At 38.2% G+C, this 27,888-nt stretch overlaps 1 protein-coding gene across 2 annotated transcripts in view; it reads right to left on the bottom strand.

The window, feature by feature from the left end:
* The window catches only part of WFS1 (wolframin ER transmembrane glycoprotein), a 32,037-nt gene extending 4,918 nt beyond the window's left edge, over window positions 1-27,119 (bottom strand). The window contains exons 1-6 of one of the 2 annotated variants that reach the window (XM_041474685.1): window positions 27,006-27,119; window positions 25,298-25,489; window positions 8,639-8,721; window positions 4,645-4,789; window positions 3,633-3,803; window positions 2,962-3,042 (exon numbers count right to left, since the gene is read on the bottom strand). In XM_041474685.1, coding sequence (XP_041330619.1) covers window positions 2,962-3,042; window positions 3,633-3,803; window positions 4,645-4,789; window positions 8,639-8,721; window positions 25,298-25,484 — 667 coding nt within the window. In that variant the 5' untranslated portion in view covers window positions 25,485-25,489; window positions 27,006-27,119. Of the gene's footprint in view, window positions 1-2,961; window positions 3,043-3,632; window positions 3,804-4,644; window positions 4,790-8,638; window positions 8,722-25,297; window positions 25,490-26,683 lie in introns of both variants that reach the window. The other variant, XM_041474601.1, reaches the window with a different exon arrangement.
* Between the last annotated feature and the right edge of the window lie 769 nt (window positions 27,120-27,888).

Here is a 27,888-nt window from a genome sequence, read left to right on the forward strand (position 1 = left end):
AAGATGATTTACCTGGTTCAAACTCTTTGCACCCAGTTCTCTACATCAGCATGAATTAACTAGTTTCTATGGCAGACAAGCTTGATGCAGTTGGTAAAGGAGAATAATTAACAGCATATATTTTTTTTCCATAAACTAAAGCAAATGACTTCGCTGTACACATGAAAGAACTGAATGACAAAAATCTGTAACACACCTCCTACACAGTAAATTTAACTAGTTAGCTGATGCAAAGATATGAAAGCTGACCTGCTTACTAGTTTGAGATTTTAAAGAGACAGATAATTGCTTCATCAAATTCAAAATCAGAGGATTAATGGGTTTGGGCCCAGAAAATTTTCCATGTAAATATGCAACATTTATAGAAGCAACATATAAATAGCTCCACATTTAAGACTGAAAACACTGGAGATATAGAACAAAATAAAGTGTTTGTCTCAAGATACATACTAGAGGAAGAGGAATTTTAAGAGTTCAACAGAAAATCAGCATCTTACAATCTGTCTTTTGGTTTAATATCACAATATGGATGCTGCCTTGGGCTTGGGCTTTTGCCACTCCACCCCCTCCATGCATGAACCCTTACATCCCACAAAACACCATCTGGCTTGCCTCCCAAGAAACAAGAAAGGATTTATTTTTGCTAACTATTCCTATTATTCACAGACTGTAAGGCAACTTTACTTGCATCAAGAAATCTGTGAGACTCTTTATGTGTTTTGGTGGACTTCAGATTAAACCTGCTATGAAAGGTGTCATCTAAATTTACTGTCACATTGGGAAAAAATATACAGTGCTGGAATAGTCTTATTCATGTAGAGTCAGCAAGCAGACATGTTAGAACCTCACAAAAATACCTTAACAGCACTTTTACAAGATCATGGGACATCCTGAGAAGGAAGGAGTTATTAACTTACTATGTATAGATGGCCTATCCACTGCAATGACAGGCACCCTCTCAGGCATGCAACAACTGCCCATTGACAATGTCACCTCTAATTTTCTGTTTATACCTCCATTAAGGACAACCCAGATCAGATATCTGCAAACACATATCTGGCTTAAAAATGATCTTCCAAGTATTGGCAGTGTACTAACACCAAAAGAAGGATCTCCTTCTGGCAAGATAAATGAAGAAAGTGAGTCAGAGAAGTAAATGCTTGAGAGTAACAGTTTTCTTGTTCTTCCATGAAAAGGTAAAAGCTCTCTAGAGAAGAGGTAATATCTTAACTCCTCCTTTAAGTGTTTGATGAATACTTCTCATTTTTAAATGTCATTAGTATTTTGTCACTCAAGTGTCCCTTAAATTGATATAAAAAGTGTATTTTGTAGATTCTACTTTATTATTCATAGATTTTTTTTTCCAATTTGGTTATGACAAATTCCCCATCCTCCCCCCATCCATCCTAGGAAAAGAAAAATATTCACATCAATTTCTGCCTACACTTACATATAGGTTCATTTACTGCCCTGCTATTTTATCTGCAATTTAAGCCTTAAAAAAAATCATATTTGCCAGTTCATTTTCTGATAACTCTCTGAATTACTGAAGAATCCAGAACAAAATGACTTGCTGTGCACTCACTCGTAGCAGCACGTGTCAGTTCACCTAAAGGAATGGAAGGAACCCCAATGCAAAACAGCTCAAATGTACCCAAATATATCTGCATTATGATACAGTGACTGGACAATGAAATTCAACAGCCTTGTCCTTGAAGGACTGCTTCTAGCTTGCCAGAAGTGGCAGCCAAGTCACAAAAACAGCTGACATAGTCTCACAGAAGGTTTGATAGAACCACAAGCTTGTTTTCCAAAATATTATTTCTCACATCCCTTAATCCCTTATCCACACACAAGCATGCACTCCTGTTCCTCTTTTACTTCTGTGAAAGCTAATGAAAACTAAAATAGGAATGCTATTTTTCAAGTCACCTGTGTAACAAACACAGTCCTTGAATGTAAAGGCCAAATTCACCTAATTAAGAGTAAATCTAATCTTTCAAGGAGTTTAAACCTGCAAACCTCCAGATCTGACTCCTTATTCCATGTATGACACTTCAGTTTCACATAATCTTAACTACAGATGTGTTAGTAAATAATATGCTGTGTGACATCTCAAAGTGCTTTTCAAGTACTGATCTGGATTGCACATGACCTATTCCATATGACTGGAGCATTTCAAGAAACTGAGGTTTTCCTGACAATGAATAATTGAACCTTACGTTAAATACTGTTCTTGAAAAACTACACATGCTGCATTGTTGATAATTCATTTTCTTAATATAACACTTTGACTTTCCTCCTAAAAGCCCAAAAGCACATCAGTATTTCTAATAGTTATGCCAGACTAAGAAGAACTTTCATTTTCAAGCCCCACCTCACCAAACCTTACAAATCTCACAGACTTAGGTCTACAACTCTGACCCTTTGTGTGTTAAGGGGTTTAATTCTTTGCAATACATGAACTAAGCTGCTTCAAATAATGAAAGAAGTATCTTGGTGCATCTTTCCTGAATCATTAATTGAACAAATATGAAAAGACAAATATTAATTATAAGGGAAGGGCAAACGGAAGCAAGGCAAATAGAATGAAGGATCTGTCTGCACTATATTGGTGCATAATTCATTCCATCACTGTAATCAGAAACATTTAGAAATAAAAAAAATATTGAAAGTGAAAATCTTTGCTGAATAGACTTCTGAGTGCTGAAAGGGCAAGAACATGAAAATAAGAAATTACATGCAAACTCCCTTTGGCACTTGACTGCAATGGGATGATGTCTTCTGTGAGTTCACATGCAGATCAGTTACTTGTTTTCCACATAGAATAAACTGACACTACCATTTTATTGCAATTCAAACCTTCTACACATTCTTACTCTGGCAGCACAAAATTGTTTACAAACGCCAACTAGAAACTAAAACCACTGGCCAAGACTGAAAGCAGCAGCATGCACTCACATTCACTGTTCACTAATCGCTCCAGCATCCTTCTCTGCTTCTGCACGGACTTTGGGACTGGGCCAGGCTGTTTCTCACCATCTGTTTCAATATCAGAAGTTTATGGAAAGTCAAAGCAGTCAATTAAAGTGATCAAACAGTAACTGTAACATCTGGGGAATATTATTTCCTCAAAGTAAGGAAAAGACAAAGTTACATAGATAACAAGTGGCTAATTTTCTATATTCCTGTTACTGTATTAGAAAAAAAAAACAGGACTGCCACAGCTAACATTTAGTGCTGTAGTGGCAGAATGTCTTGAAGACTGAATCTGTAAATTGAAACATCTAGTGAGGTATCATCAGGATGACTGTTAGAGGGAAAAAACATCAAATACAGCAGAGGCATATAATACCTATTTTTCAAATACAATGAGTGATAAATAAATATATTTTAAATATATGGTCAATTGATCAAGTGCTCAAATGACTCACGACCTACAGCATGTGTAGGTCCAGAGAGTATAGTTATTAAAAGAGGGTTAGTCTTTGAGAGAGTTACATTATCTTAAGTAGATTGTACATTTACTATTATCTCATTCCTGATTGTTTACAAAGCCCTTTAGGTTTCGAGCTGTACTGTGCCCATAAGTCTGTATTTTATCATTACCATAGTTCAGTTCATGAACAAACCTTCATTGTCAACTTGTCCAACATTTTCCAGCAGTTCAGAAACCGCTAATTGCTTCTTCTTTTTTGGATTTAATTTCCAATACATGACCAAGGCAGCTTTTCGCACAGCCCTCTCCAAGTCAGTCTCAGATGATAACTTTTTCACCTCTTCCTCATTCTCAGAAGTTATGCCTCAAGAAAAGAAAAAATACATTACACACTCATCCCACACCCATGCAGAAATGACAGATTTTCTCACAATTTATTTTTCTCAGTTTAGTCTGAAACTTCTCAAGTTTCAGTCACATTCTGACCACCCAAGTAAACTACTCAAATGCCCTTCCGTGTTCATTGCTTATCAAAATCTAACCACATTGCTTAGGTTTAAACTGTACTTCAAAGATGTGCAAGACATGCATTATACTATGTCTTGCTTCAACTTTTGAAGCACAGCGGATCAGGCAAAAGGTAGTGCAGACAGGCATGGGTGACATGCAAAGGCACCAAGAACCGAATAAGAGTTCATTTTCTTTTTTGTTCTGTTGGGTTTTTTCCCCCCTTGTAAGAGTTCAGATTGTTGGTGGATGAGAAGAGACCACTCCAAGCATGGGAAGTAGCATGAAGGAAGATAAGAATCTCAATGTGGGAGAAGACAGTGAACAAGACCAATTAGAAGAGAGGTTGGAGAGGGGCAAAAGAATGAAACAACAGCAGATATGTAGCTGGTGTGTGGTTATACATGCTCTTCAGAGTCAAAGAAAAGAAGCTTCTATGAAAGGAGAGGATGAGAAGAACATGCATGGATTTCATGAAGAAATTCAAGCAAATGACTAACAAAAATGCTTTAATAAGCAGCATTGGTAATTAGTGCTTTTTAAATTACCTGTTGGAACAGTCTGTTAGCAACTGCTCACGCAATTTTGTCATGATCATTTCCACCATACCTTATCCACTCTTTTCAGAGTTAAAAGGAGTAAAATATTGTTTCAGATAATGTGGGAAGTGCAAGCAGGAAGCCTCAGAGAACCCATACCTCTTCTGTCTTCCAGGCATCTACGCAAGAGTTTGACAGCTTCTCTTCGACCTTGCTTAGCAGCAAGGATGAACCAGTCAACTGCACTACAATTGTTAAGTTCTTCATCCTCCTCTTCTGCTAATTTCAAGAAGTGCTTCCCCACCTATAATAAACAGGAAACAAAATTCCTTCAGTTACTGAAATATACTCTACTTTGCCGTTATGTCTTTTTCTCGTCTTCCCTCCCACCCCCTGGAACTCAGTTAAGATAAATTCTCTCTGAACAAAAGGTCAAAACATTTGCTCCCAGCACTAAAGAACATAGTTGTAAGTTGATCTTCTGATTGGAAAGACCTGGAAGAACTGGAAGCAAGAAGGAATTGCAACACATTTGGCCAGGTCAGTGAATCAGTTCTCATTGGTGTTCAGGCATCTGGCAGAATCAAGTGAAGCTCACAGTGTTAAAAGTTTCCTTGAATTCTCTTCCTCCTACAATAACCAGAGAATATTGCTAGTTTCATTTTAGAGCCAGAAAAAGTAAGTGTAATATAATCTGGTGCCAGTGACAATCAGAAATTCAGATGAAGCTATTGACAAGGCCTTGACATGGAAGCAGGCTTCAAGCAGGGCAATCCCTGACTCACCCAGTTCAGTCACTGAAGGTCAAAGCAAACTCATGATTTTTGGTGAATGGAAAAGAACTAATATGGCTTAAGCATCAAGTAAATTCAGTGAAAAAGCTTATAAAAATTCTCCTATTCAGGATTAGGGAAATTACCAAGCAGGTGTCTGTATTACTGTTTTACAGGTAAGAAAAAAACACCACCTTTTTTCTTCCTTCTAAAAATTAAAATAAATGAAAATGTACTAGTAAATATATTTATGCAATAGTATGAAACACTTCTGCGTATCACAACACAAGGCAATAAGAAGTTAAATGGCAGAAAATTACCAGAACTACTGGACATTTTATCTGCATACCTCAAGAATGTGGGAAATATTTTTGCTTAGCTCACTGCACTCCCCCTCTCTCTCTGTAATGTTACTACATCCAGCAACATTCTAGAAGCAAGTAATGCAATACCTTAATAGCTTTTAAAATCCACAATATTATCTGCTGGCACAAAAAACCCTGTTTGAAAGGTTCTCTGAAACTTTCATTTGTTACTCCAGCATTTGTTACTGCTACTAAAGGTGACTAAAGAAATACTGTTCAAAGATTAATAAATCACATTACCCTTATGTAGATTAAATGCAGTGATATAATATATATAATAATTATATATACATATATATATATAATGATATAAGACAGAAAGGTGTTTCTTCTTCCAGTAAAGTTTATTTCTCTGGCCATTTAACTGGTTTCATACACTTCAGTAAGTGCTTCAACAACTTCCACACAGAGAGTTATTGTGTGGACATTAAATCCATAGCACATACAGTGAAGCTATCCAAAACCATACAGAAATAAAGAGAAAATTGGACTAGATAATCCAAACATTGATTACAAAGTCATGCCAGAGTTCAATGGGAGGTGTACACCAAGAAGAGAGCGTATGAGACAAAAAAAGAAAAAAAATCTTTCAGCAATTGCATGGCAATCTATCACTCAACTGCAGATGTACCTACAGCTATTTATTTCAGAAAGGAATTGCTTGAACAAATTACATAGCAAATAACATTCATCTGACAAGAACAGCTGTTTCTTAAGCAGGTTTATATTTATAGCCATTGAGATTTTGAGCAAAACTTCAAGAGTAGCAGCACTTAATCATGCAGCTCTTAAGTTTCTAAGGACCTCTGGGACATAGAAACAAGTATTGCAACATTAACTGACAGTTTGTGGGACGAGTCATAGCACAAAAGGCACATAGCACAAGCAAAATGATAGCATGACCTATTTTATGACTGAAATGCTTTTTGGCTTGGCTGTGGTTCTAACAGCAATGCTCCTATATCAAACCACCTGAAAATGGCTGCAAAGCCCTGGCCTGTAGCAGCTGAAGGAGAAAAAATTGATGGGAAATGGTGTTAACCTCAAATTTGTCATTTAAGTAGTCTGGGATTCTCTCTTTCTCATGAGCTGAAAGTGTGAAATAAAGTCATATTTGGTAACAGCTTAACACAGACCCTCACACTGTTCTTTTCTAAAGGTTGCTCCCATCTCTGGCTTTGCTAAGTGAGGTGGTCATCTCAAGCAAGATGTCCCCTTGCAGACATCCTCTGGTTAAAGACACAGAACTGCCTTTTCTCCATTACAGAATTCCAGCTGTGGGTGTTTAATTTATGTAACTGTATACAGTTATTTCTCGATTAAAATATATATATATAAAGTTACAGTAATACACGCTGACAACCACTCAGAGTGCATTTATTTCCATAGTCATTGTAGAATTATTTTTGAATAAACACAGAATAATAAAATAACTACAAGCCATTGAACCAGCTGATTTCTTGTGTTTGACTTTGTAATTGTTAATAAACAGCACAAAAGTGGCATCTCAGCATCTCATGCTCCTACAAATGTGAGAAATTAAAATACATTTTTGTAATTGATTCTAAAGGAATGCATTCAACCACAGAGAAGAAATAAATTTCTTTTTGGGCTTTAAAAACTACAAGCTAATTCTCTCTCCACAAGTAACAAGAAACATGACTGCATTAAAAAAGGAATTACTGTGTTTTAGGCTCCATTTCAGGCAGTCAATTCATCCTGAGTGCATACTGAAGCAAAATTGTATGCTGTATCTTTTTATGGTAAGAATCCTATTATCGTGTGGGAATAGAAAATGTATACAGTTAAAGAGATAAAGGAACGGAGTGAAAGTGGAATTAATAGTGAAGGAGAAAAACCCCCATCATTTATATACATATGTATGCATCACAAACTTAGATTTTGTAAGTATTTCTGAGTATTCTTACTCAACTGGAAATTATATCCTGAAAGAATATTATGGACTTTGCTTTCTTATGTGTGGAGGAATAGAGCCAAAAGATGGATTTTACAGCAATGATTCCCTCAAGGATAATGTTTCATCCTCCACAAAGCCACCAGCTGTTTCAAAGTGAGGAATTTGTTACTATCTCAGGTTACAACTCCAAGGTCAGCTTGCCCCTCAAACAAGTTGATATAGAATGGAGAACAAGCCTAGCAATGCCATTTTTTTTTACCAGCTTTAGAAGAATTACTTTCCCATCCCTGCCTCTGATTTTTATTTACAATAGAAGTGGGGATCCTTGGGGAAAAATCCAAACCATCAATGAGCATGTCGGAGACTGCAACCATTCCTATTTGGCATTAAAGCAGAATTTGGAAAAGAATGCTCAAGTAAAACACTAACCGGGGTAAACACAAATCAAAACCCTTCTAGACAATTTTAAGCTATTTATATTAGACCACTGTACCAGGCAATAGAATGCAGTGCAAAACTGGTATAATTTTTTAAAACCTAAGGGAAAACCTGAAGTGCTAACAAATGCAGGACAGAACTGATACTATTAATTCAATTTTATCTGCCATTAAATAAGTAAAAGACTTCAATAAACAAGGGGCTTCTTTTCTAAAATGTGTAATTCAACAGCGAAATGGTATATGAGCAAAACATCAACAACCAACCTCTGTCCCTGCTAAAGCACCTCAATGGCAGCTTCCTCCAGAGTCCAGCCTAAGAGCCCTGGAATCTTTGTATACAGTGTAGTGCTGAACCAACAGCATTCATCAGTCCCTATCTGCACAGCTTCACACATGCTTCTTTAAGAAAAAGAAAAAGAAAAACAAAATCAGTTCTGTCCCTTTTCCATTCTAAAGAGTTGGACCTGAAGCCACTCACACTCTCAAGGAAGCAGCATTTCTCAAGGCAGAGAAACCATATGGCATCACCTTCCTTTGAATAGTTTAGCATCTAAACAGACACAGTTCAGCTGAGGAAGAGATAATAGTTCTACAGCAGGCAGTGCTATTTTTGGAATTAAGAGCAAACAAGACTGGACAAAAACCATATATAATTACCTCTGTTTGTGCTTTTGGTTCTCCAGCTTTGGCCCTCTCAAGCAGGTCTTCAAAGAGCACTTCAGGTTCTTCTTTCATGCCCTCTATAAATTAGATAAAGAAAATTGTTTACTAGGAATAGTTTAAAGTATTTTTTTAAATTGCTGCTATATGTGGTTGAAGAATTAAATGATCATAACTAAAAAATTCAGCATAAGGGTTTTGCAAGAACAGCGGACTTATCACAATATTGACTCTCCATCTCAGTATTGTACTTCAGCATGTTTACCCTTGTTATTTGCTACATGCCACAGGATGCCACAGTTACAGTTTCTCATTTACTTCCACAAAATTTGTTTCTCAATAGAATATTCATTACAATAAATATGAGCACATGTGCAACACGTAATATGGATCAGCTTTTGTACTATTACTATTCTTTTCTTGAAACCACTTCAGTCCATCTCTTTATTTTGCACTGGAACTTTTCAGAGGATTTTGAAATATTAATCAGCATTTAAAACAGTGTATTTGAAAGCTCAGTCCCTCAGTCCCTAGAGCATACAGAAACTAACAACAATTACACACCCTAAACTTTAGGTTGTTTTCCTTTTGCTCCACACTCCACCTTGCATTTATCTTCTTTCCCATCTACTGAACACATACAGACTTAAACAATTGATTTTCTTCAAAAGCATCATACTGCTCCACCAGTCAATCTTAAAGAAAAACTCAAGCGATTTATCTGATATCCAGTGTTTGCAAACAACATCATGCTGCATGCTACTTGATGAATAAATAATTAGTTAATAGCAAAGCTGATGAAGGCCAGGACTGTTACTCTTTTATGAGATGACTTCTCATAAATTAGTTTGGAAAAATTTTAAAGAGAAAAATCAATACAACTGGTATGTTTTAAGTTGGGTAAGAATGGACAACTGACCAATGACTCAGACAGCTTTACTAACCAACCAATCTAAAATTATAGTTAGAAAGGCAGACCCAAATTCCACACTAAGCACCCAAGCCTGATCCCTATTGACCACATCACCCCACACAAACACACTGTGACACTTTGTAGCTAAGTCCTGAGGGCAATGGCAGCATGAAAATTGTGCTTGGGAAGCAGTTTCCAGATGTAGGAAAGTGACTTTCAGGCACCACTCCAAGTGACAGTCCCTACCTGACGGGCACAGCAATGCCAGCAGCTGCTCAGCAGCCCTGCCAGCTGAGGGGCCAGGCACTACCAGCTCTTCTTCATAGGATGGCAGGAAGGAAGAAATCAACCCCATTCCACATGATCTCCTGAAGAACAGGGTTACTTGCATTCTTTAACACCCCTGGTACTGGGACCATTTTTAAAGAACAGGCTACAAGCCAACACTTTCATTAAAATGAATGTATTTAACAAGAGCAAATCATGAAGTAAGATTTCTTCTTCACCATGCCACAGTTTTGTCTGCCAAGTTCTACTTGGAAAAGTTCTAATGCCAGATTATAACATGTTGTCTGGCTAAACAAGGCACATAATGAAAAATAATTTTCATTTAGTACTTGGTCTTTTCAAAAAGCTGTAAAAATATTATTGTAAAATAGGCAAACACCATCCCAGAAAAATTAACTACTTAATCTCCTTGCCCTGATATATAACCAACATAATTTGAACTCTAAACAAGTCAGAAGCTTGTTTTCCAGATGGCACCATTAACACCAGCAAACATCATTCAGGGGCTCTCTGCTAACAATAAACAGGAAATTACAGGAAAGAACATGTTGTTTGAAAGAAGCAAAATACTTATCTACCTACCCCACTCAAATGACACAAGCTGGGCAAGGCAGTACTTTTCTTGTTTCCTCCTGTGCTTTCAAATTCATTAAAACCTTGTGCATCAAAATTTCTGTACTATCTGACTTAGGAATGCCTTTTGTTTCTTCTGTTCAGGGTTTCCTACATGTTGAGAACACCACAGCCATTTCAGTAATACTCTGGATAATATAGGAGGCACCATTAGTAAGTCAGTGTTAAATAATTAAATGGAATTTACACACATAAGAAAAACAACAAACTACAGAAAGCAGTTTGCTAAACTGATAAAAGCTCGAATAAGAAAGGCAGTTCTCTGGCAGCTTATATGGCGAAGTCTCCTCCTTTCTGTCCTGCTCCACTTGGCACACACAAGAGCATGGAACAGCTCTGACCCCTCTTAGCTCTTTTTGCTCAGGAGAATGTGTTAGATAAGAAAACGCACTTCAAAAGAAAGCTGAAGAAACAACATGGGAATGTTTTACAACACCAGGCTGTAGTTACTTTATTGCAATTACATTACAGATTAACGTGTACATAATGGTATTTGCAAAGATGGGGAAAAAAAAGAGAAAAATTAAAAATGTGCAGACTTATGGTGAACTACCTCCTTCAATGAGAAAAAAAAAAATGGTGTTATTGCAGTAAACTTATTGAACTTGTTTGTTCTAACAGAACTGACTGCGAGGGGAAAGAAACACTTTCTGTGGTTATTTTCAACATACTGCCCAATCTCCCCCACCCAGTTATCAATTCTATGTACTTGCACATGTGACCTATGAATATAAATAACAGATAGTTAATTAAAAATATGCCTGTGGGTTGATTCTGTAGTTGTAGGGTAAAGATGGAGGAACAGGTCGTGGAGATCAAACTTAGAATATCTTAGTATATACAGTTCTTGTAACCAGCAATATTTTTCCTCTGCTTAAAAGATAACCAAGAGGATAATTAAACAGGCCAAGCATGAATGACTCTAGTTTCATGGTTGCCATTATCAATCTACTTCTTCATGAGGTATTTAGGTCAGTCTCTGAAGGTAAAAGGTCCAAAGCAGAGTCAAGATGTGTTTTAGAACAAGGATGGCCAACACATTCTTTCAATTCAGCTCAACACTGAACAAACAACTACACAGGAGTATCTGCACCCCCCATAACAATACCATAAGAAGTGATGACTGTAACTTATCACCCTTGTTCTTAAGCTTTTTTTCAGACAGAAAATATCTTGTGTATTCCTCCCACATAAGAGTATTGCAATGGAAATGCTGTCAGTGGAAGCTTTTATTTTCCAGCTTTGATAAGAACTCATGCCTTTTTAATGTCAAATTTTACTCTGTCTTGAATATAAAAATTTCCACAAGACAGGAACACTCATCTTTCAATACTTCATATATCTTTTATGACAATTAAAATTGACTTCACTAGCTGTTTTGTGTCAAGTGTGTTAATGCAAACCAATGAAGTCTATCAGTTATTCAAGGCCCACAAGCACTGCAGTCATTCATATGAAAGCAGGCAAGAGAAAGCAGAAAAGTTTGAGCCAGCACATTGCATTCATAAAAGAAATTAAGACCAGGGGTGTAGAAGGGTGGTTAGTACTTAATGTTTGCTGTAGTTCCAACTCTGCCACCAAGAACTCAAGACTGTAACGCTTAGCTCATCATCAGGCTGTTCTATACATCAGCTCCCAATATAGTTAATTCTGCTTTCCCAGAGACAGATTATTCAACACAAATTAGTTAATGGATATTGTAACAATAATATTATTAATAAAATTTTAGTGATTTTGGATCTTTTAGTCTGTGTGATAAAGTCTTAGGCTTAAGATATAAAATGACACCGCATACTTTAATTTTTCTGTTTCACTTAAAAAAATGGAAAAAAAATATTTGTGATCTGCAGAGTATGATGCAGATGCATTTGACTTTGCTGCAATTATGTCATCATACTACAGAAAGATAGCTACTTACTTTTTGAAGCTTTACACATTACTTGGCACATTGGCCACATAAAGTGAGATTCCAGCTTTGTTGCTGTAAGCTCAAATGGGAATTTAGCATTCATTCTGTCATAGGCAGGCATTTTTACCATTTCTGCTGGGTTTTGATCAGGAATAGGAAATGTTTAAAAAGGAAACATTTCAGTTTCTTAAATACTTTGCTGGGATGCAATTATTGTCCCTTACCTCTGAAATTTAGCCATTAAATTGACAAAAAGGCAGTCAATCCACAGTAGGGGATTAGTCCAAGTGAGATTGTAAAATACCAATGCTTAAAATTTTAAATCACAAAAGAAAGATGCCATTTCAGGTTAAAGATTAAATAATATAGCTAAACCTCATCTTTGGACTCTATTGAAGACTCAAACCCAACAAACTCTTCCACATTCATACAAAGTTTTGAAGAATGGACTTACACAATCTAGATAAGAAATATGTTCATTGCAAAAGACTTTAAAGACAAATAAAGTAAACCGGGGTTGTCACAAGATTTCCTTCCCAGTATTCTAATGCAAATCAGTAATAGATGCAATAGCTTCCCAACCCTTTTAATACATGCACAACTGAATTACATCATGTGAGCATCACTGTAGTTGGCTGACTTGCTGCAAAGTGTCTGATCGCATATTTAGCAAAGATGTTTCACACACACTTTAGACAAACACTGCTTCCAAACCTCCAGCATTTTAAGTGACATTGCGTATGACACTTCCACTCTTGAATTCTGAAATCTTTAAAGGCACATAATAGTCCTTTCACGTAAAGGAAGATTTTTAGTTGCACACAAAGTGGATCATACACACACCCCCATCACACAGAACATCCTCAATTTTCTCAGTGGTCTTCTAACCACTAGGAATCAGTGTCTTCCTTCAAAAAAATCTACTAAAGTTATTTCAGGCAGAAAGAATCAATAGAGTGCACACTGAATAATAAAAGTGTTTGTCGATTTACTTTCCTACCAACACAAACACATTAAAGCTCTCAGCAGTGGATTTACTCAGCTCAAGGGAGTTCTAGCCCCTTGCCTGTTAATATCACTCTTGGCCAGGTGAACACAGTTTTCTTCTTAGGTCACAGCTACAGCGCCTGAATTCCAGATTAAACGAGGTCAAAGACCACAAACAGGGAATAACAAAGAAAAAACTGGTATTTTAAAGGATCACAATTTCTTATGCCTTTTGAGCTTGAGATTTTATTTGTTCACACAGTTGTTGGAGGCTGTCCCCATGACAGTCAAGCTATCATGCATAACAAATTATTTTTTTAAACAAACACAAGCTGGGCACTTCTAAGTGCTTTGAATGAAAAGGTGAAAAACTAGTGAGAACAGGATAAAAGGAAAACTGAAAGCACCTTCTCAGACAGGAAGCAAAAATGAAGCATTCATACAAAATATGTAAGTTTAAAAGAAATTACAGGTTTTACAAGTGAATATTAAATCTCATGGAAACTCTACTGAACAAAAGATTAATGCATTAAGCAACACCCACACGAAGAGTATGATGGAAACCTGTATGGCATACACACTTTATATGATCATGACTTTATGCATTCATTTGGGCTCAGAAAAAGAACTGAAAGGAATGTGCAGTAGGAGGAGGATAAAACCCTGGTGCTGGGAAGAATAAAGGATCTGAGATGACAAGATACAAAACAAGATTTCTGGATTGGCCCTTCCTATTTTATAGTACAGGAAGTACTCCTGAAGTGACTGAAAACAGTCAGGAACAGCTAAGCATACGTACAACAAAATATGTTCAATCCTACCCAGTGGGAACATACCTCCAACTCACTGAGCACACACCTAGGAAAATATATAACCATTTTCACTATTCCATGAGAAGATCTGAGAGTTGACACAGATGAAAATTGTTATCAAGGTGGCCCAGCAAAGTGAGCCAAGCAAAGGTAAGTAGGCAATCTTACAAATGATCTTACAAATTTTAGGTTTAGGTATAGAAATTTAAATGTAGTTTCCTTAACCTTTTGTTTGAATAAACGTGACTAAGACAAAAAAACAGAGCAGCAAAAAGGCCAGAAAGAAGTAACAACAACCTCAACTACTTCCCAGAAAATTATGCATTCAAAAACAGGATATGATTTGAAATACATTTAATAAATGACATTTTATGTTAAGTAGTTCCTCCAACTAAGGATACAAAAAAAATTTACAAACTTATTTTTTCCCTTAAGAAAAAAAGATATAGTTAGGGGGTTGGACAGGTGGATCCAGCTCATATTTACATCTCTAAAGATAGGGAGCAAGGCTTCTCATCTAAGTCCTCTAAACAAACTAGAATGCAGGTTACATGGAAAAGTGAGAGATTAAGAAACAGAATATGAAGACTAGAAAAAACAGCTTTCATTCTCCCAGGGGAAAAACTATCAGTTTAGACACATAGGGATATAAAATAAGGCCTAAATCACTCAATGCATTTGTATGAGTGAAAGAAAAAAGGACTAATACCAAGATGCCAAAATCTGTCAATGATTCTGTGTTATTCAGAAAAAAAAAGAAAAAACAAAACAAAAAAACTCAAGCAAACCCAGCAGGATTTAATGACTAATTAATTGAAAAAAGGCTAGATGAAATGCAGCAAACCAGGAAGGCACTTTATCATTGCACACACAGCGATAAGCTCTGAGCTATTATCACTCAGCGCAACACCTTAGAGTTGTGTTTTATGAAAAACACAGTTCAGTACTAATCAGACACTATTATCAGAGCTTTATAATCTGGGGAAGAAAGGGAGAATGAAATGGAGTAGGCAAATAGAGAGACTATTCAGTGTCTTTCCAAACACAAGAACTCAAGGGCGTGAACAGATTAAAAGTATTTGGCTAATGCCAAATATTTCTATGAGTTTAAAAAGGCTTTTCAAAAATGTTTAGGCTGCAAATAGGTAAAGAACATTCTAAATAAAAAAAAGGATAGCAGAAGCACTGCATTTAGAAAAATGCCCCCTGGCTCTAACAGGCGTGCTGTAAATAACAGAGTAAATAATTCTCAGGAGAAAGGTAGCAAGAATCTTGAACCTGACAAAGCCTGTTACCAATCTCTAATATTAGCACTGAGTATTGACAGCAGCTTCTGTGAGCCTTCCTGAACTGGAACACACCCATGCTAGCTCAGGTGTAAGAAAAAGCTGGATGGCATCCAGAGGAAGAAAAACGGCACTTCATGTTTTCATTATCTTTATTCCAAAAGCTCACTACTTAACTTCAGTGGGTTTTCTACTTATAAGAAGTCACAGGATGTCAGGCATCTCCCTCAGTGTCACGTTATTAACTGACAGAGTAATTGAGATGTTTGATGGAGTAGTATGGAACAAGATTTCATCCCCAGGCACTTCTACCAGCTAAATTACTGGGGTGGGAGCAAGGAGTGAAGAATGTCTTCTTTGACATTAGATCTTCTCCCACGTATGAACAAATTCTCCATCTACCATGGAGAGCACTGATGTCTGAACTGAACTTTGTCACATTGCACAGCACTGTACTTGGAGCTTCAGGCATACACCACTTTATTGCTTTAGCAAGAAGGCTTTACTGTAATTGAATCTGAAAGGGAGTAACTGTCTCAATCACAAGGAAAATTACTTGCTTCTACTGTGAGTGGATACTAGTATGAATAAACTATATTCACTGCTAAACTCCACTCCTCCCACCACACTCCACAAGGTAAGATGAACAAATGGATGTGTAGGTGGAGATTGATATGGCACAGAAAAGACAGATATAGAATTATTTGTATTTGAAAAAGCCTCTTCTATGATTGCCATTATCAAGACTTGAAGCTGGATTTTTACTTACATTTTTTTCTGTTTAGGAATTTCCATACAAATATGCCTCTGAAGTGCAACATGCAAAGCTTATCCCATTCTTACTATTAATAAGAGTGCTACAGCAGTACTTCCAGATAGGTTCTAACTGTTTTACAATTAAGTTTAGAATCACAAAAGCAGTCTTTGCCACAAGTTTCATCAGAGAAAAAATTAAAACGCAGCTGTATAACCCAGCATTGGATTAGGCTGAAAAAGAAATAGCCAGTAAAAGGTCAAAAACATGCTATGAATCCTGTGCCAAAAGAATTTAGGGTGGTGCACCAAAGGATCTACATCACCTTAACTATTACTGCTGGAAGACAAAGACAATCAGCTTGCTGGAAGCCAGTCAGTTTTTAATACTAATTTTTCATCCTCAGTTTGCATTCAACAGTGCTGAAGTGTGCTCTGTTCCCTAGATTTCAATGCCTTTGCTAGAAATAACCCAAAATTAACTACAAGAAAAAGCATCATTTGGTTTCTTACAAACCAAGCATCCAGCTCCTGAAGACAATGCACCTGCAAAATCTCTGTATTTGCAAACTACTTTGAAGCACTGGCATCTTTCTGCTCTGCATGACTAAATGGCATTCTCAGACAACTGCTGAAAGGGAATCCTTCTCCCATAGCTCAGCTTTTATCAAGCTTGCTCTCTATTCATCCAGTATTTACCTTCGCTATAGTACAGTCAGAAAATGTTATAGCTTCTCCTGAAGTCAGTAGATGTCTTACTGCACTGTTCAAAACTGTGATAGGATGGTATTATAATCACCTGGTTTTATTGTGGTACTTAAAAAAAACAAAAAACAAGAACAACAAAACCCAAACCATGACTGAACCATCAGAAAAACACCCTGTTGCAAACATGAAGCAGTTCATTTATGTTAGAAAGTGAATGAACTTGCTTTCACAATTTTTCACAAATTAAATATACTAGCTATAGGAAATCCTTTTCTGGTGGATTCTCAGTAATAGCTCATTTGCTAGTATGAAGGAAACTTTTTAACATGGGAGAGGGAGCAGGCAACAAGAATGCATGCACACACAAACTAAATAATTGAAGCCTATTTGTCAAGCAATAAATAATCAAGAAAAAGTAGGAAAATGAAAGCTTATGGGGGTACCTGCCCACGGATATCAACCAAAACAAGCAGAGCAACACATTTTGTGCAGAATCTGCCTAGAAGGTATTTCTTTTGGAGTCATGTCCTATATAATCCAGTTCCTTTTGGAAGTGCATGGTGGTAATTCTGATAGTGTTACACTGGATTTTCTGCAGAAAAAAAAGTTCTTTCTGTAAGCACAAATCTGGGAAGTTAATAAAAAAATCAAACAAATTAAAGCAACAATTTAAAGGAACAGCACACAGCTTTTTATTGCAGATTTTATTTTCAGTATGAAACAAGCTTTCTGGAATTTCAGACATCCTTAGGAATAAAGGCCTACATAATTAATGCAAAATAAAAATAATTTCTTTTGTTAGAAGATGCTATGTAAGCTCATCTCTTAAGTGAAAGATGTCAGATCTCCTCCATTCATCCACAGGTAGAATATGTACTTTTAGAAAATTTGATCTGTACATTTTATAACAGTAAATGCAGATTCTAACAGCTTTTTTGTGTCATTGGATTGTATTGTTGAGCTCACAGTGCTCAGGAGAGCCAGCCTGAGTCTCTAGAGAAATCCTCCTACTCACTTTCCACAAGTTCCAAAAGCTCAGTGGTATTGGTGCAATAACTGGGTAGGAGTAAAGTCTCTGGAAAGACTGACATTCCACTTAAAAGCTGGCATCAAGCATCATGTCATAAACATGATTTGTACATATCAAATATACTGACAGAGGAACTGACTGGAGGAAAAAGTATCAACGATTTGTAAAAGGTTTTATTAACTCTAGATGCTTAGCTGCTCATCCATGAGTGTTGAATCCTTTTATCCATTCAGAAACTTCCTGAATTCTTAACTGCATAGTAAGGGCTTGGTACAATTAAGAGTACATTGCACGTTTTTCTTTTATGCCTCTAACCTCCATGGTAAGATCTTAAGACAGCCCTACTTGTCCCAGGAACAATTCCAAGTTCTTATACTCCCAAATTTTGGCAGGCATTCTACTTTAAAAGGTGATAACAGCAATGGGAGAGAAGGGAATAACATTTGTTTACAGAGCTGTTCAAGTCTAGGACTCAACTCTATTTTCTCTGGGAGGAGCAAAGCATTTGTAGATCCGGTAATAGTCTTAGTCACACCACAACTGCAAGTCATCAAATAGCATTAAATTGAACTGGGAACAACTTCTGCACCCCTACAAAATGAACGTAAATTGTCATGAGAGCAATAAAAAAAAAAGCGTGTAGGTGGAAGACTAAGAGTGATATAGACTATACATTTTAAAAGTGGAGGAAAAACCATTCTTCAAATCTGTATTTTTCTAGCGTAGCTATTACTGTACGATGATCTTTTAAACTCATTAAAATAATTTTATATGTAACTAGTGAACCAGTCCTGCTGCTTTTTCTATGCAGGCATCTCTGGTTGAATCCTTTATGGATGAACTGGGATAAATTTAACATACATCTGCAATTCCAACAGTGTAGAGTTAAAAATAAATTAGCATTTTCTCATTTCTTAGTTGATAATCATCAATATTTACCATTTTCACCAAAAATAAAGGAGAAAGCAATGAAAAACAATGTGAGAAGATGAGACCCAGAGCTCACCAAGCCCACATATTTTTGTAGGTGCAGACAGAAAGTTATTATAACAACCTGCACAATGCACATGGAATTTCAGCAATTCTGCAGTTCGAACACTTCACCACATTGACACTCCAGCAGTCCATTTGCTGTCAAAATAAAGGGGCCCTTAAAAAAGGAACATTCCAACTTTTTAGCAAATCCACAAATCCAGTGACTTAAGCATTTCTAATAATTAACTTTTTAAAGGATTAGCTTTACATCCCAGTTTCCTGTTCCCAGTCTCACCTTCTAACTTTCACAATGAAGGGGGGCTGCTGCTGCTGCAAGGAGCCCTCCAGCAATACAACAGCTCCAAGTCTCTCCTTGATTACTGTACTGGAACAGGGATTTGTCTGCACAGTGGAACACACATACTGGATCTCTTCTGAAGGAAACTGAATTGGAAGATTCCAATCACTAGATTAAATTCTTAAATTTGCACAAAAGGAATGTCAAATCCTTCACACCAAAGAATTTACAGGACCACTCCCATTTCATTACACCATTCACTAATATGAGTATAGCTCTTCCCTTTCTACCCTCCTTTCTTTCAGCACCCTGGAACTATGCTAGAGATTTTGTTATCATAAACAGGTTAGGAAACTGATCCACCTGGAAAATAATTAATGAAGACTGAGCTAGGGCACCTTCCATAATCTGGTTCATCATATGAATATAAAAAATTGATAGCAGGAATAGTATCTTTGTTATCAGCCAAAACACCCATTTATGTATTTCAAACGGAGGAAGAGGGAAAGATGGAGAATGTTTCCTCAAATAAATGGGTGTTCAATCCTCCTCCCATGCAGGGCAAAAATACCAGCATGTTACTGACAATAGCAGCAGACATGAAAAAGCCTACTTCCATTGTTCTGCACCAACAATGATGATGTCCCAAAATTTTATTAAAAAAATAGTCATTAACTTTTGTTTGGACAGAATCCTTTCTCTCCCACAGCAATGACTGGTAAATGAGCTTTCTAGGAGCCTGAGTATTCAAAGGTAAAGTTTGAAGGGGCATTAATAAACTGACAGATAAATTATTAAATAATTAATACTTCAAGGCATAATCCTCCCCTTCAAATAATCAAAGGTTTTGCTGAGATTTCTTCAAGCTTTGCACAAACACTTCAGTTTGCCTCAAGAGTTGGTCTGTAATAGCTAACTGCCAAAAAGTAAAGACACAGAAGTGCTAAAATAGAGCTTTGAAGCAAAGGTCCTTTGTAACCTTAAGTGGAAGAGGGTAACACTTGGAAAATATTTGTAAATTAGAAAGGTTCCCTTTTTGTTAGCTATCATTTAGCAATGCCTTGGAGACACACTTATAAATTGTTGCAATGCATTGTAAACTGTTTAAAAGATTATTTTACTGTTTATAAATTTGAAGTCAGTCAATTAATAAAATAATTCTCTTCCTAGAGGTACAAAAAACTTTCATAACCTAAGTACACACAGAACTCTGTATATCTACAAACAAAATATAATAATTTGATTTCTGTCTGCAAAGCTCTCTGTACACTTTCCCATGTGTTCTCAATTCTAGAACAAGAGATTACAGCAAAACCATGGACAAAAAACCCCAACCAGTTCTTTAACCAAAGAGACCTTTCTTCAAGCACTGCAACTTAGCTTTGCAATTTCTCCTTTTCAACCTTATTGGCTAGAAAATGTGTATGAATGACATAATAAACCAGTAATAATCTGTTTCGTGCACATATGAAAAATTACCATCTTCTCCCCAGCTTCTCTAGTACCTTAGCATGACCACTTTCACCTGCTGACTGGCAGACAGTCAATTTTTATGAAAGACACTTTACATGCTTGAATGTACTTCAGCATTACAAGACATGGGAACTTCCTCCAGATAACCTCCAGCACAATAAATGTTCACCTGGGGTGAGAGTCATCCCGTTCAAGTTATCACTGTGGCTGAATTGAAGCAGTTATTTGAATCCAGACATGACAAGTATCAAGTCAAGTATCTGATCACGACTGTATTGTGAAAAGTGACTCTCAATTCTGCTTTCCTTTCATCTGAATCAAACCAGCCATCTCCTGGGACACAGAGATCTCTTTCCAACTCAGCAATACAGGGCACTTACCTTGACTGCAGACTCAGGCATCTCTTTCAAAGAACATTAATAGCAGCAGTACTACAGATACTCACATACTAACTAAGTCACCACGTTGAAAGTGCTTTTTTCCAAGCTCTGTTCTGTGTGTAAATAGAGGAAATGGTTTCTATAGCAAGAATTTTTAAGCCTACTGGGAGAATTTGGTGTTGGGAGCTCCAGAGCTCTCCCCCAAGCTCTGTCTTTTCACATTGCTTTAAGGCTGTATCTGAAGGAAGGAGATTCTACAGAGTGGATGAAACACAGAAACCAGAAAGGGGTATGTAGCACCTGGACCAGAAAACTGAGGGGCCTGTGCACCTGAGAGGCATAAAAGTGTCTTATGAGATCAGAGTCTTAATCTGTTTCAAAAGACATCACTGGCAAGCAGACACTGGTCTTCCTTGATATACACAAACTCTCCTGTAATTTGCTTACATGAATACTGATGACTCCATGGCTTTAAAATTTCAGGAGCCCTAATTAGTAGTGTATATGCTTTGCTCACTAATAAGCTCCCTGTCCATGAACATCCTTGAAAGAGTAGCCATTTTTTTCTCATTTATTTTTAAACATGAAAGCTGACATATTGACATCCACTCCATTCCTACATACACAAGGAATGGAAAACCAAAGCCATACATAAGCAGAATGCAAGAGTTTTGAGTAGAAATAGGAATGCTCTCCTTTTCTTTTTTAACACAACAAAATCTGTATCTATAAATTATCCTAATGATTATTTTTTCATTAAATTAAATTTGCTCAGTAAAGTCTCAAAACACTGTTACCTCCCACTGTGAAAGAAATTATTCAAGGAATAACATAAACATTACCTAACAATACATTAGCAGGACAGAGACTGAAAATTGCTAAGAAAAAAAATGGCAGTTTAAGAGTTTGATCCAAAGGAAGTACCTGTTCTGCTGAGGCTATTGTTTGTGTTTAAGTGCTTTACTGAGTCAGAGCCAAGGCATTCATTAATTTGTAGGATTACACTACAAGACAAGGATAATGCTGCCAGAACAGATGATGTGATTTGTGCTTCCAGGAAACAAATTACTTAACATTCACTTTGATGTTGTAGCGTTAAACACAGTGCATATTAACAAAAACTGGAAGAAAAAGGACAGATCAGGAATACAGATGGTGTCAAGAATATTACATGAATTAGTAAAATGGTTGAGGTAAGAAAGGACCATTGGAAGTCACCTGTTGCAACCACCCTGCTCATGCAGGTCCACCTAAGTTGGCTGCCCAGGACAGTGTCCACATGGTTTTTGAGTACCTCAAAGGATGCAGACCCCATCACCTCTCAGTCACCGTCACAGGAAAAACAAAGTGTTTACTGATGGTCAAAGGGAACCTCCTATTTGTGCCAGCTGCCTCTGATCCCTGTGCTGGAGACTTCTGGAAAGATCATGGCTCCATCCTTTTTGCACCTTACCTTCAGCCATTTATGCACATTGATAGATCCCCCTGAGACTTCTCTCCCTCAGGCTGAATAGCCCCAGCTCTCTCAGCTGTCTCCCACAGGAGAGATGCTGCAGCTCATTCATTATCTCTGTGGCTCTTTGCTGAACTCTCTCCATGACTCTCATGCACTGAGTAGTCCAGAACTGGATGAAGCACTCCAGTGCTGACTGGAGGGGAAGGATCTCCTTCCACCTGTTGGGCAATGTTTCAACTATTGCAGCCCAGTATACCAGTGACCTTCTGTGGGGGAAGGGCACATGGGCCTCTGGTAGATAGTCCTGAGCTGAAACTGCCTTTCCAAATAATTGAGATATAGAGAGTATGTTTCTCCTTCTTACACAGAAATTATAGCCGATTTATTAAAAATTATACAAACTTAAATTTGTAACAGTAATTTAAATTTGAGCAAGATATTTAAGTCATCATTAAAGAGGAGTGTTCTACGTATTTAGTAAGATTTGAGACAACTTTCTGTATATTAGTGTGCTGATCTTTTCTGTCCTCTTCTCCATCACTCTGAGTTAGTCATGATCATAGTGACTATTGAAAATTACCCAACTTCTTAATCTTCCAAGAAGGAAGTCAGAACAGCCCTTCCCAGAACATCTGGTCTGGAGCCTATTTCCTTTCATACAACCAAACCACAACATGCCCTGGCTGAGAGTCATAATCCTTCCCTAGACTTGTGAGAAGCTCAAATGTTATTTATCAGTAAGGGCTCGAGTGATTCCCAGGAACACCTTCTCTGTCAGTTCGTATTTTTAAAAATTTCTGAAGTGCTAATTTTATGTTTGACATATCGGTTTGTTTTGTATTCGTTTTCATATGTACATCTTTGAATTTGTATTTTTATTTCCAGTTCTTTCTAAAGTCCTACTAAAATGCCCATTTTTAAGTTCTGATGACCAGAACTTCCTTTCTTTATGTTCATAAAGTTTTCAGTTCTAGAAACTGTTAGCACTATGACAAATGGCATAACCCTAAAACCATAAGTCATATAAGTACTGTATTATGTATATATTATTGAAGATATTTTCTATCTAAATTCACTAAAATCTTGGTTGTTAGAGATTCCAGCAAGACACTATGGCAATGGTAGCTCAACCTGCTGCATTAAATACTTGAGTATATTAAGGGCATGGGAAGGGCAATGACAGTGGCACCAGGCACACATAATATTTTAATGGGAAGAGACTTAAAGCAATCAGGAATGAGTCACAACTGAAAAGAAGAAATACATCAATGCTCAAAAGCCCTCTTTAATAAGCAGCATCTCTAATACAGTGCTGCATAGGTAGGGATCATTAGCAAATAAACAGGACTGTAAAGAGAACTTAAAAGTGATTTTAAAAGTCCAACATTTGTGTAAAGTAAGAAAATCTCCAAATTAGATAGAAAAGAATAGCTGACAGAACCCATGTGCAAAACAGCACTAGACTGATTCCAGAACCTTACATGAATGCAGGCACCAACAACAGAAACCTATGTATTGCTTTTTCAAATCACAGTGTAACTAAGGCCAAGATAACTTCATACCACGTTCCTATTATAATTACTATTCTTTCTTTGTTCAAACATACTAAGAAACTGGAAAATGAAGAAAGAAAACATATCTGTTAGCACTGACTCTAAATTAGCAACCACATAGGTAATGTTAGAAGTGTCAAATCTCCATAATCTCTCAATTTTTTACAAGTGGGCTAGATGACAAAATTGGTACTGAACACTGAGGCATGATAAAAATTCAGGTATCCAAAAAAAATTCTCCTTCACTGGGAACAGGGAACCCAGAAGGTTCCAAGAGTAATTATAAATTAGATGCAAACAATAGATTTGCTGACACAGCCACAACATTGGCCTGAACTATGTGCAGAGCTCAGTTGCATCTGGTATGTGCCACAGAGATAGTTACACATTTAATAATTTTAAACTCTTGAATAGCCTTACTATCTTCAGTAGAGAAACTCATATTTGTGAATATAAGGGCATGTACATAAGCAGTTTCACAGTCAAAAGCCGAATTTTAAAGGAAGTTAAAGAGCAAGAGAAGAGCTAGACCTTGAGCACAAGACCATTTTGCACAGTGTAAGATTAGAAACCGAATTAAAACTGGAACTCAGCAGGTGAATACAGGAGCCAGGTGGTTTTTGCTCTACATTTCACACAAGACCTTACTCTCATCCTATCATTTTCTACAATCTTTGAAACTCAATGGTTTCAGAGCAAGTGGGGAGAAAGAACCCCATCATTCTGCCTTTCACAGTGTATCACGACTGTAAATCCAAATTCTTATCTTACTGCTAATATAAATTTTGGCTTCATGTACCAGTTCATTATTCCATCAGTCTACATTACAGTAGTATCTTATGCATCCACATTAGAATTCATATTAAAGCTATAGTTATAGCGTGTGTTCTAGCCAAACAAAGAAATTAAATTGAAACATTATTATGCTAAATTTAATTAAATATCCCTGCCAATTTTTCAAATAAAATTATTTCCTATTGCTTTGTACAAACCTGAAAAATTAGATAGGAAACCTTGAAAATATGCACAAAGGAAGCTGAAGTAGAAAAGACTCTTCCACAACAACAGGTTAAAAGAAATTGGAGAAATTTATTTTCCTACTTTACAGTGTCTTCAAACAGAGTCTCGAATACATATACATTAAACATTGGGAGATTGTGATGTGTAAACTGATTTTGCATAAGAATTGCTTTCATACTTACCCTTTTTTTCTGTTTTCTCCCTGCTACGGGAGTAGCCAGGAATGGAAGAAGCTGCAGAATCTGCTGAAGATGTTCCAGGTCTCTGACTGTTCCCACTATGGCCCACAGGAGCAGCATTTAGCTGGGACCTTCCAAGATGCTGCTGGGGATGAGAGGGACTTGAGGTGGGATCAGGATCTGAATTCATTTTAGCTGCCAAAGAAGAAAATAATGATAAATTATCAGAAAGCAGGGTTACAATGTAAAACTGAATGACTTTTAATTAATTTACAACTAATAAAAACCTGAAATTTGAATGTATTTGTATAACTAGGTAAACAAAAAGCCTAGAAAACATTAAGAAGGCTGATAGGAACTTCAAGATTTAGCTATACATTCTTCAGTAATTCCCAGCATGAGCAGCTATAGCTGAGTCTGACCATATATACAGCCTTGTGCCAGAAAAGTGACTGCTTTTTTTCCTAACTAATAATAACAACTGGGTTACAAGTGTAAACAAATGCTGAAACTAATAATCAATCCTGTAAATGCTGCATATAAATTTCTTCTTTGAATTTAATGTTCTGCTTATACATGCTAGAAATAAAGACTAGCCCCAAACTTTTTATGGACATTTTATATGGACAAGAATAGAAAAACTTGTGTCAAAGGCCTGGTTAACTGTCATCACCTAATCAGGAGACAGAATAATGATAAGAGGCAAAGCAGGAGGAGATGCAACTCTTGCTGCTTAAGAACAACTTCCCTGAAGTTAAGCGATTTGCAAGGAGCATTTTAGAATACATCTAACAATAAACAATATTTTTAAATTCTGTATAAACACAGAATTCATTCAGAATACCAACCTGAAGATGTTCTTGTAAAGATAAAAGCAGTATAGCCAAAACCACAGACACCACTTAAACAACAACTTTTTCCAATCAAAGGACACGAAAATCACGACAGGGTGCTAAGAGTACTAGCAATGTCTCACTGCTAAACATCATACTTGTAATTTGACAACTTGGCTGCAAAAATTAAGCTGCCCTAAACCAGAAAATATTTTACTGATACAACTAAATGCGTTTCTGTATTATGTTTCTACATCAAGTTATAAATAAACCAACATAGTTCAGTTCAACCTTCAAACAGCCCTCGGAAAACACAGAGATTAAAATACCTTCCCGGTAAACCAGCATGAGTATTTTTAACCATTATACAATCACAAAAAGTTACTGTGCCTCCAGTTTTAACTTGACCTTAGCGCTTTGTAAGAGGGACGGCGAGCGCGGCCAGGCCGCGCCCGAGGCGCCCCGCGGGGGATGCGCGGCTCGGACGGGTCCGGCGCCTTCCAGAACGGGCAGCACCGGCACAGCCTCTCCAGCACAGCCGTGAGCAGGAGCTCACCTCGCTATCGGCCAGCTCGCAAAAACATTCCCGTCCCAAAAGTCACTCTGCGCTTGTCCTACAAAGGGCACCACCAACTTTTCCTCCGGGCTGTTCACAAGCCAGCGGGCGGTGACTCCGCGCAGCCGGCGGTGACTCCGCACCCGCCGCCGCCAGCCGCTCCCAGTCGGGAGCACCGGAGTTCGCTCGGCCTCGTTCCCCGCGAGGTGCGAGAGTGCCCGGGCGGCCCTGCCTCTCCGGAAGGCCAGGGAGCCCCAGCGCGGGGCGGGAGCGGGCCGGCAGCTCGGGCCGTCCTGCGCGGGGTCCCGCCCCTGACGCTCACCGAGCCAGGCCGGGCGAAGTCAGCACCGCGCACCGCCGATGGCGAAGCTCCCGCAACTCCAGAGGCGGCCGGACGCCGACTGGGGCTCCGCCGGCAGCCCGCAGCCCGCAGCCCTGGGAGGCGGCGCTGCCCCGCCCATCGGCCGCGGCCCCCTCCCCTCTCCGCTGCCATTCTCCGCCCTCTGCCCTCGGGGAAGGCTCCGCCGAGACCGGGCGGGGCCAGCGGCAGGAGGCGGAGGCGGTCGCGGTCGCGCGGGGCCGGCGGGGCAGGCGGGGCAGGTGGTGGCGGAGCAGCGGTACCGGGGGGTACTGGTGTGTGCGGCCGCGCCCCGCGCGGTGACAGCGGGCGGGGGATGGCCGCCCACGCGTGGGACCGAGGGCTGTCAGGACGGGGCGGGCTTGGGCCGCTGCAAAATGGCGGAGGCCGGCGGGGCCGGGGTGAGGCCGCAGCTCCGCTCCAGCGGTGCAGCGGCGGCAGGGTCGGTGTGAGCCAGCCCCCGGCGAGGGTGCAGCTCCGCTCCAGCGGTGAAGCTGCGGCAGGGTCGGTGTGAGCCAGCCCCGGACCTTCCGCCTCCTAGTGCGGGGTTTCTCAGTACAGGAGCGAAGGGAATGGGGAAAAAGGGCTGTATCCCAGTAGCTGATTTTTTTTTAAATGTCCTCTAAGTTACTTCTACTACATCTACTAGCATTTCTGCTGCATATGTGGAAGGCTTCTGGGCAGGAAGTGAACTGTAAACTTAAGTGTAACTGTTGCTGTTGTTACGATGGTGAACTTAGTACATTTTAGAAATAATTTTTATTTTTGAGCTCTTTAAATAAATCAAGGTCCCTATATGGTACTTTGAATAGCTTCTAATTAAAAGCCCAATCAATAAAAACTACAA

The sequence above is a fragment of the Pyrgilauda ruficollis genome, unplaced genomic scaffold (genome assembly GCF_017590135.1).
Source record: "Pyrgilauda ruficollis isolate IOZ18807 unplaced genomic scaffold, ASM1759013v1 scaffold1, whole genome shotgun sequence".
NCBI classification, from domain to species: domain Eukaryota; kingdom Metazoa; phylum Chordata; class Aves; order Passeriformes; family Passeridae; genus Pyrgilauda; species Pyrgilauda ruficollis.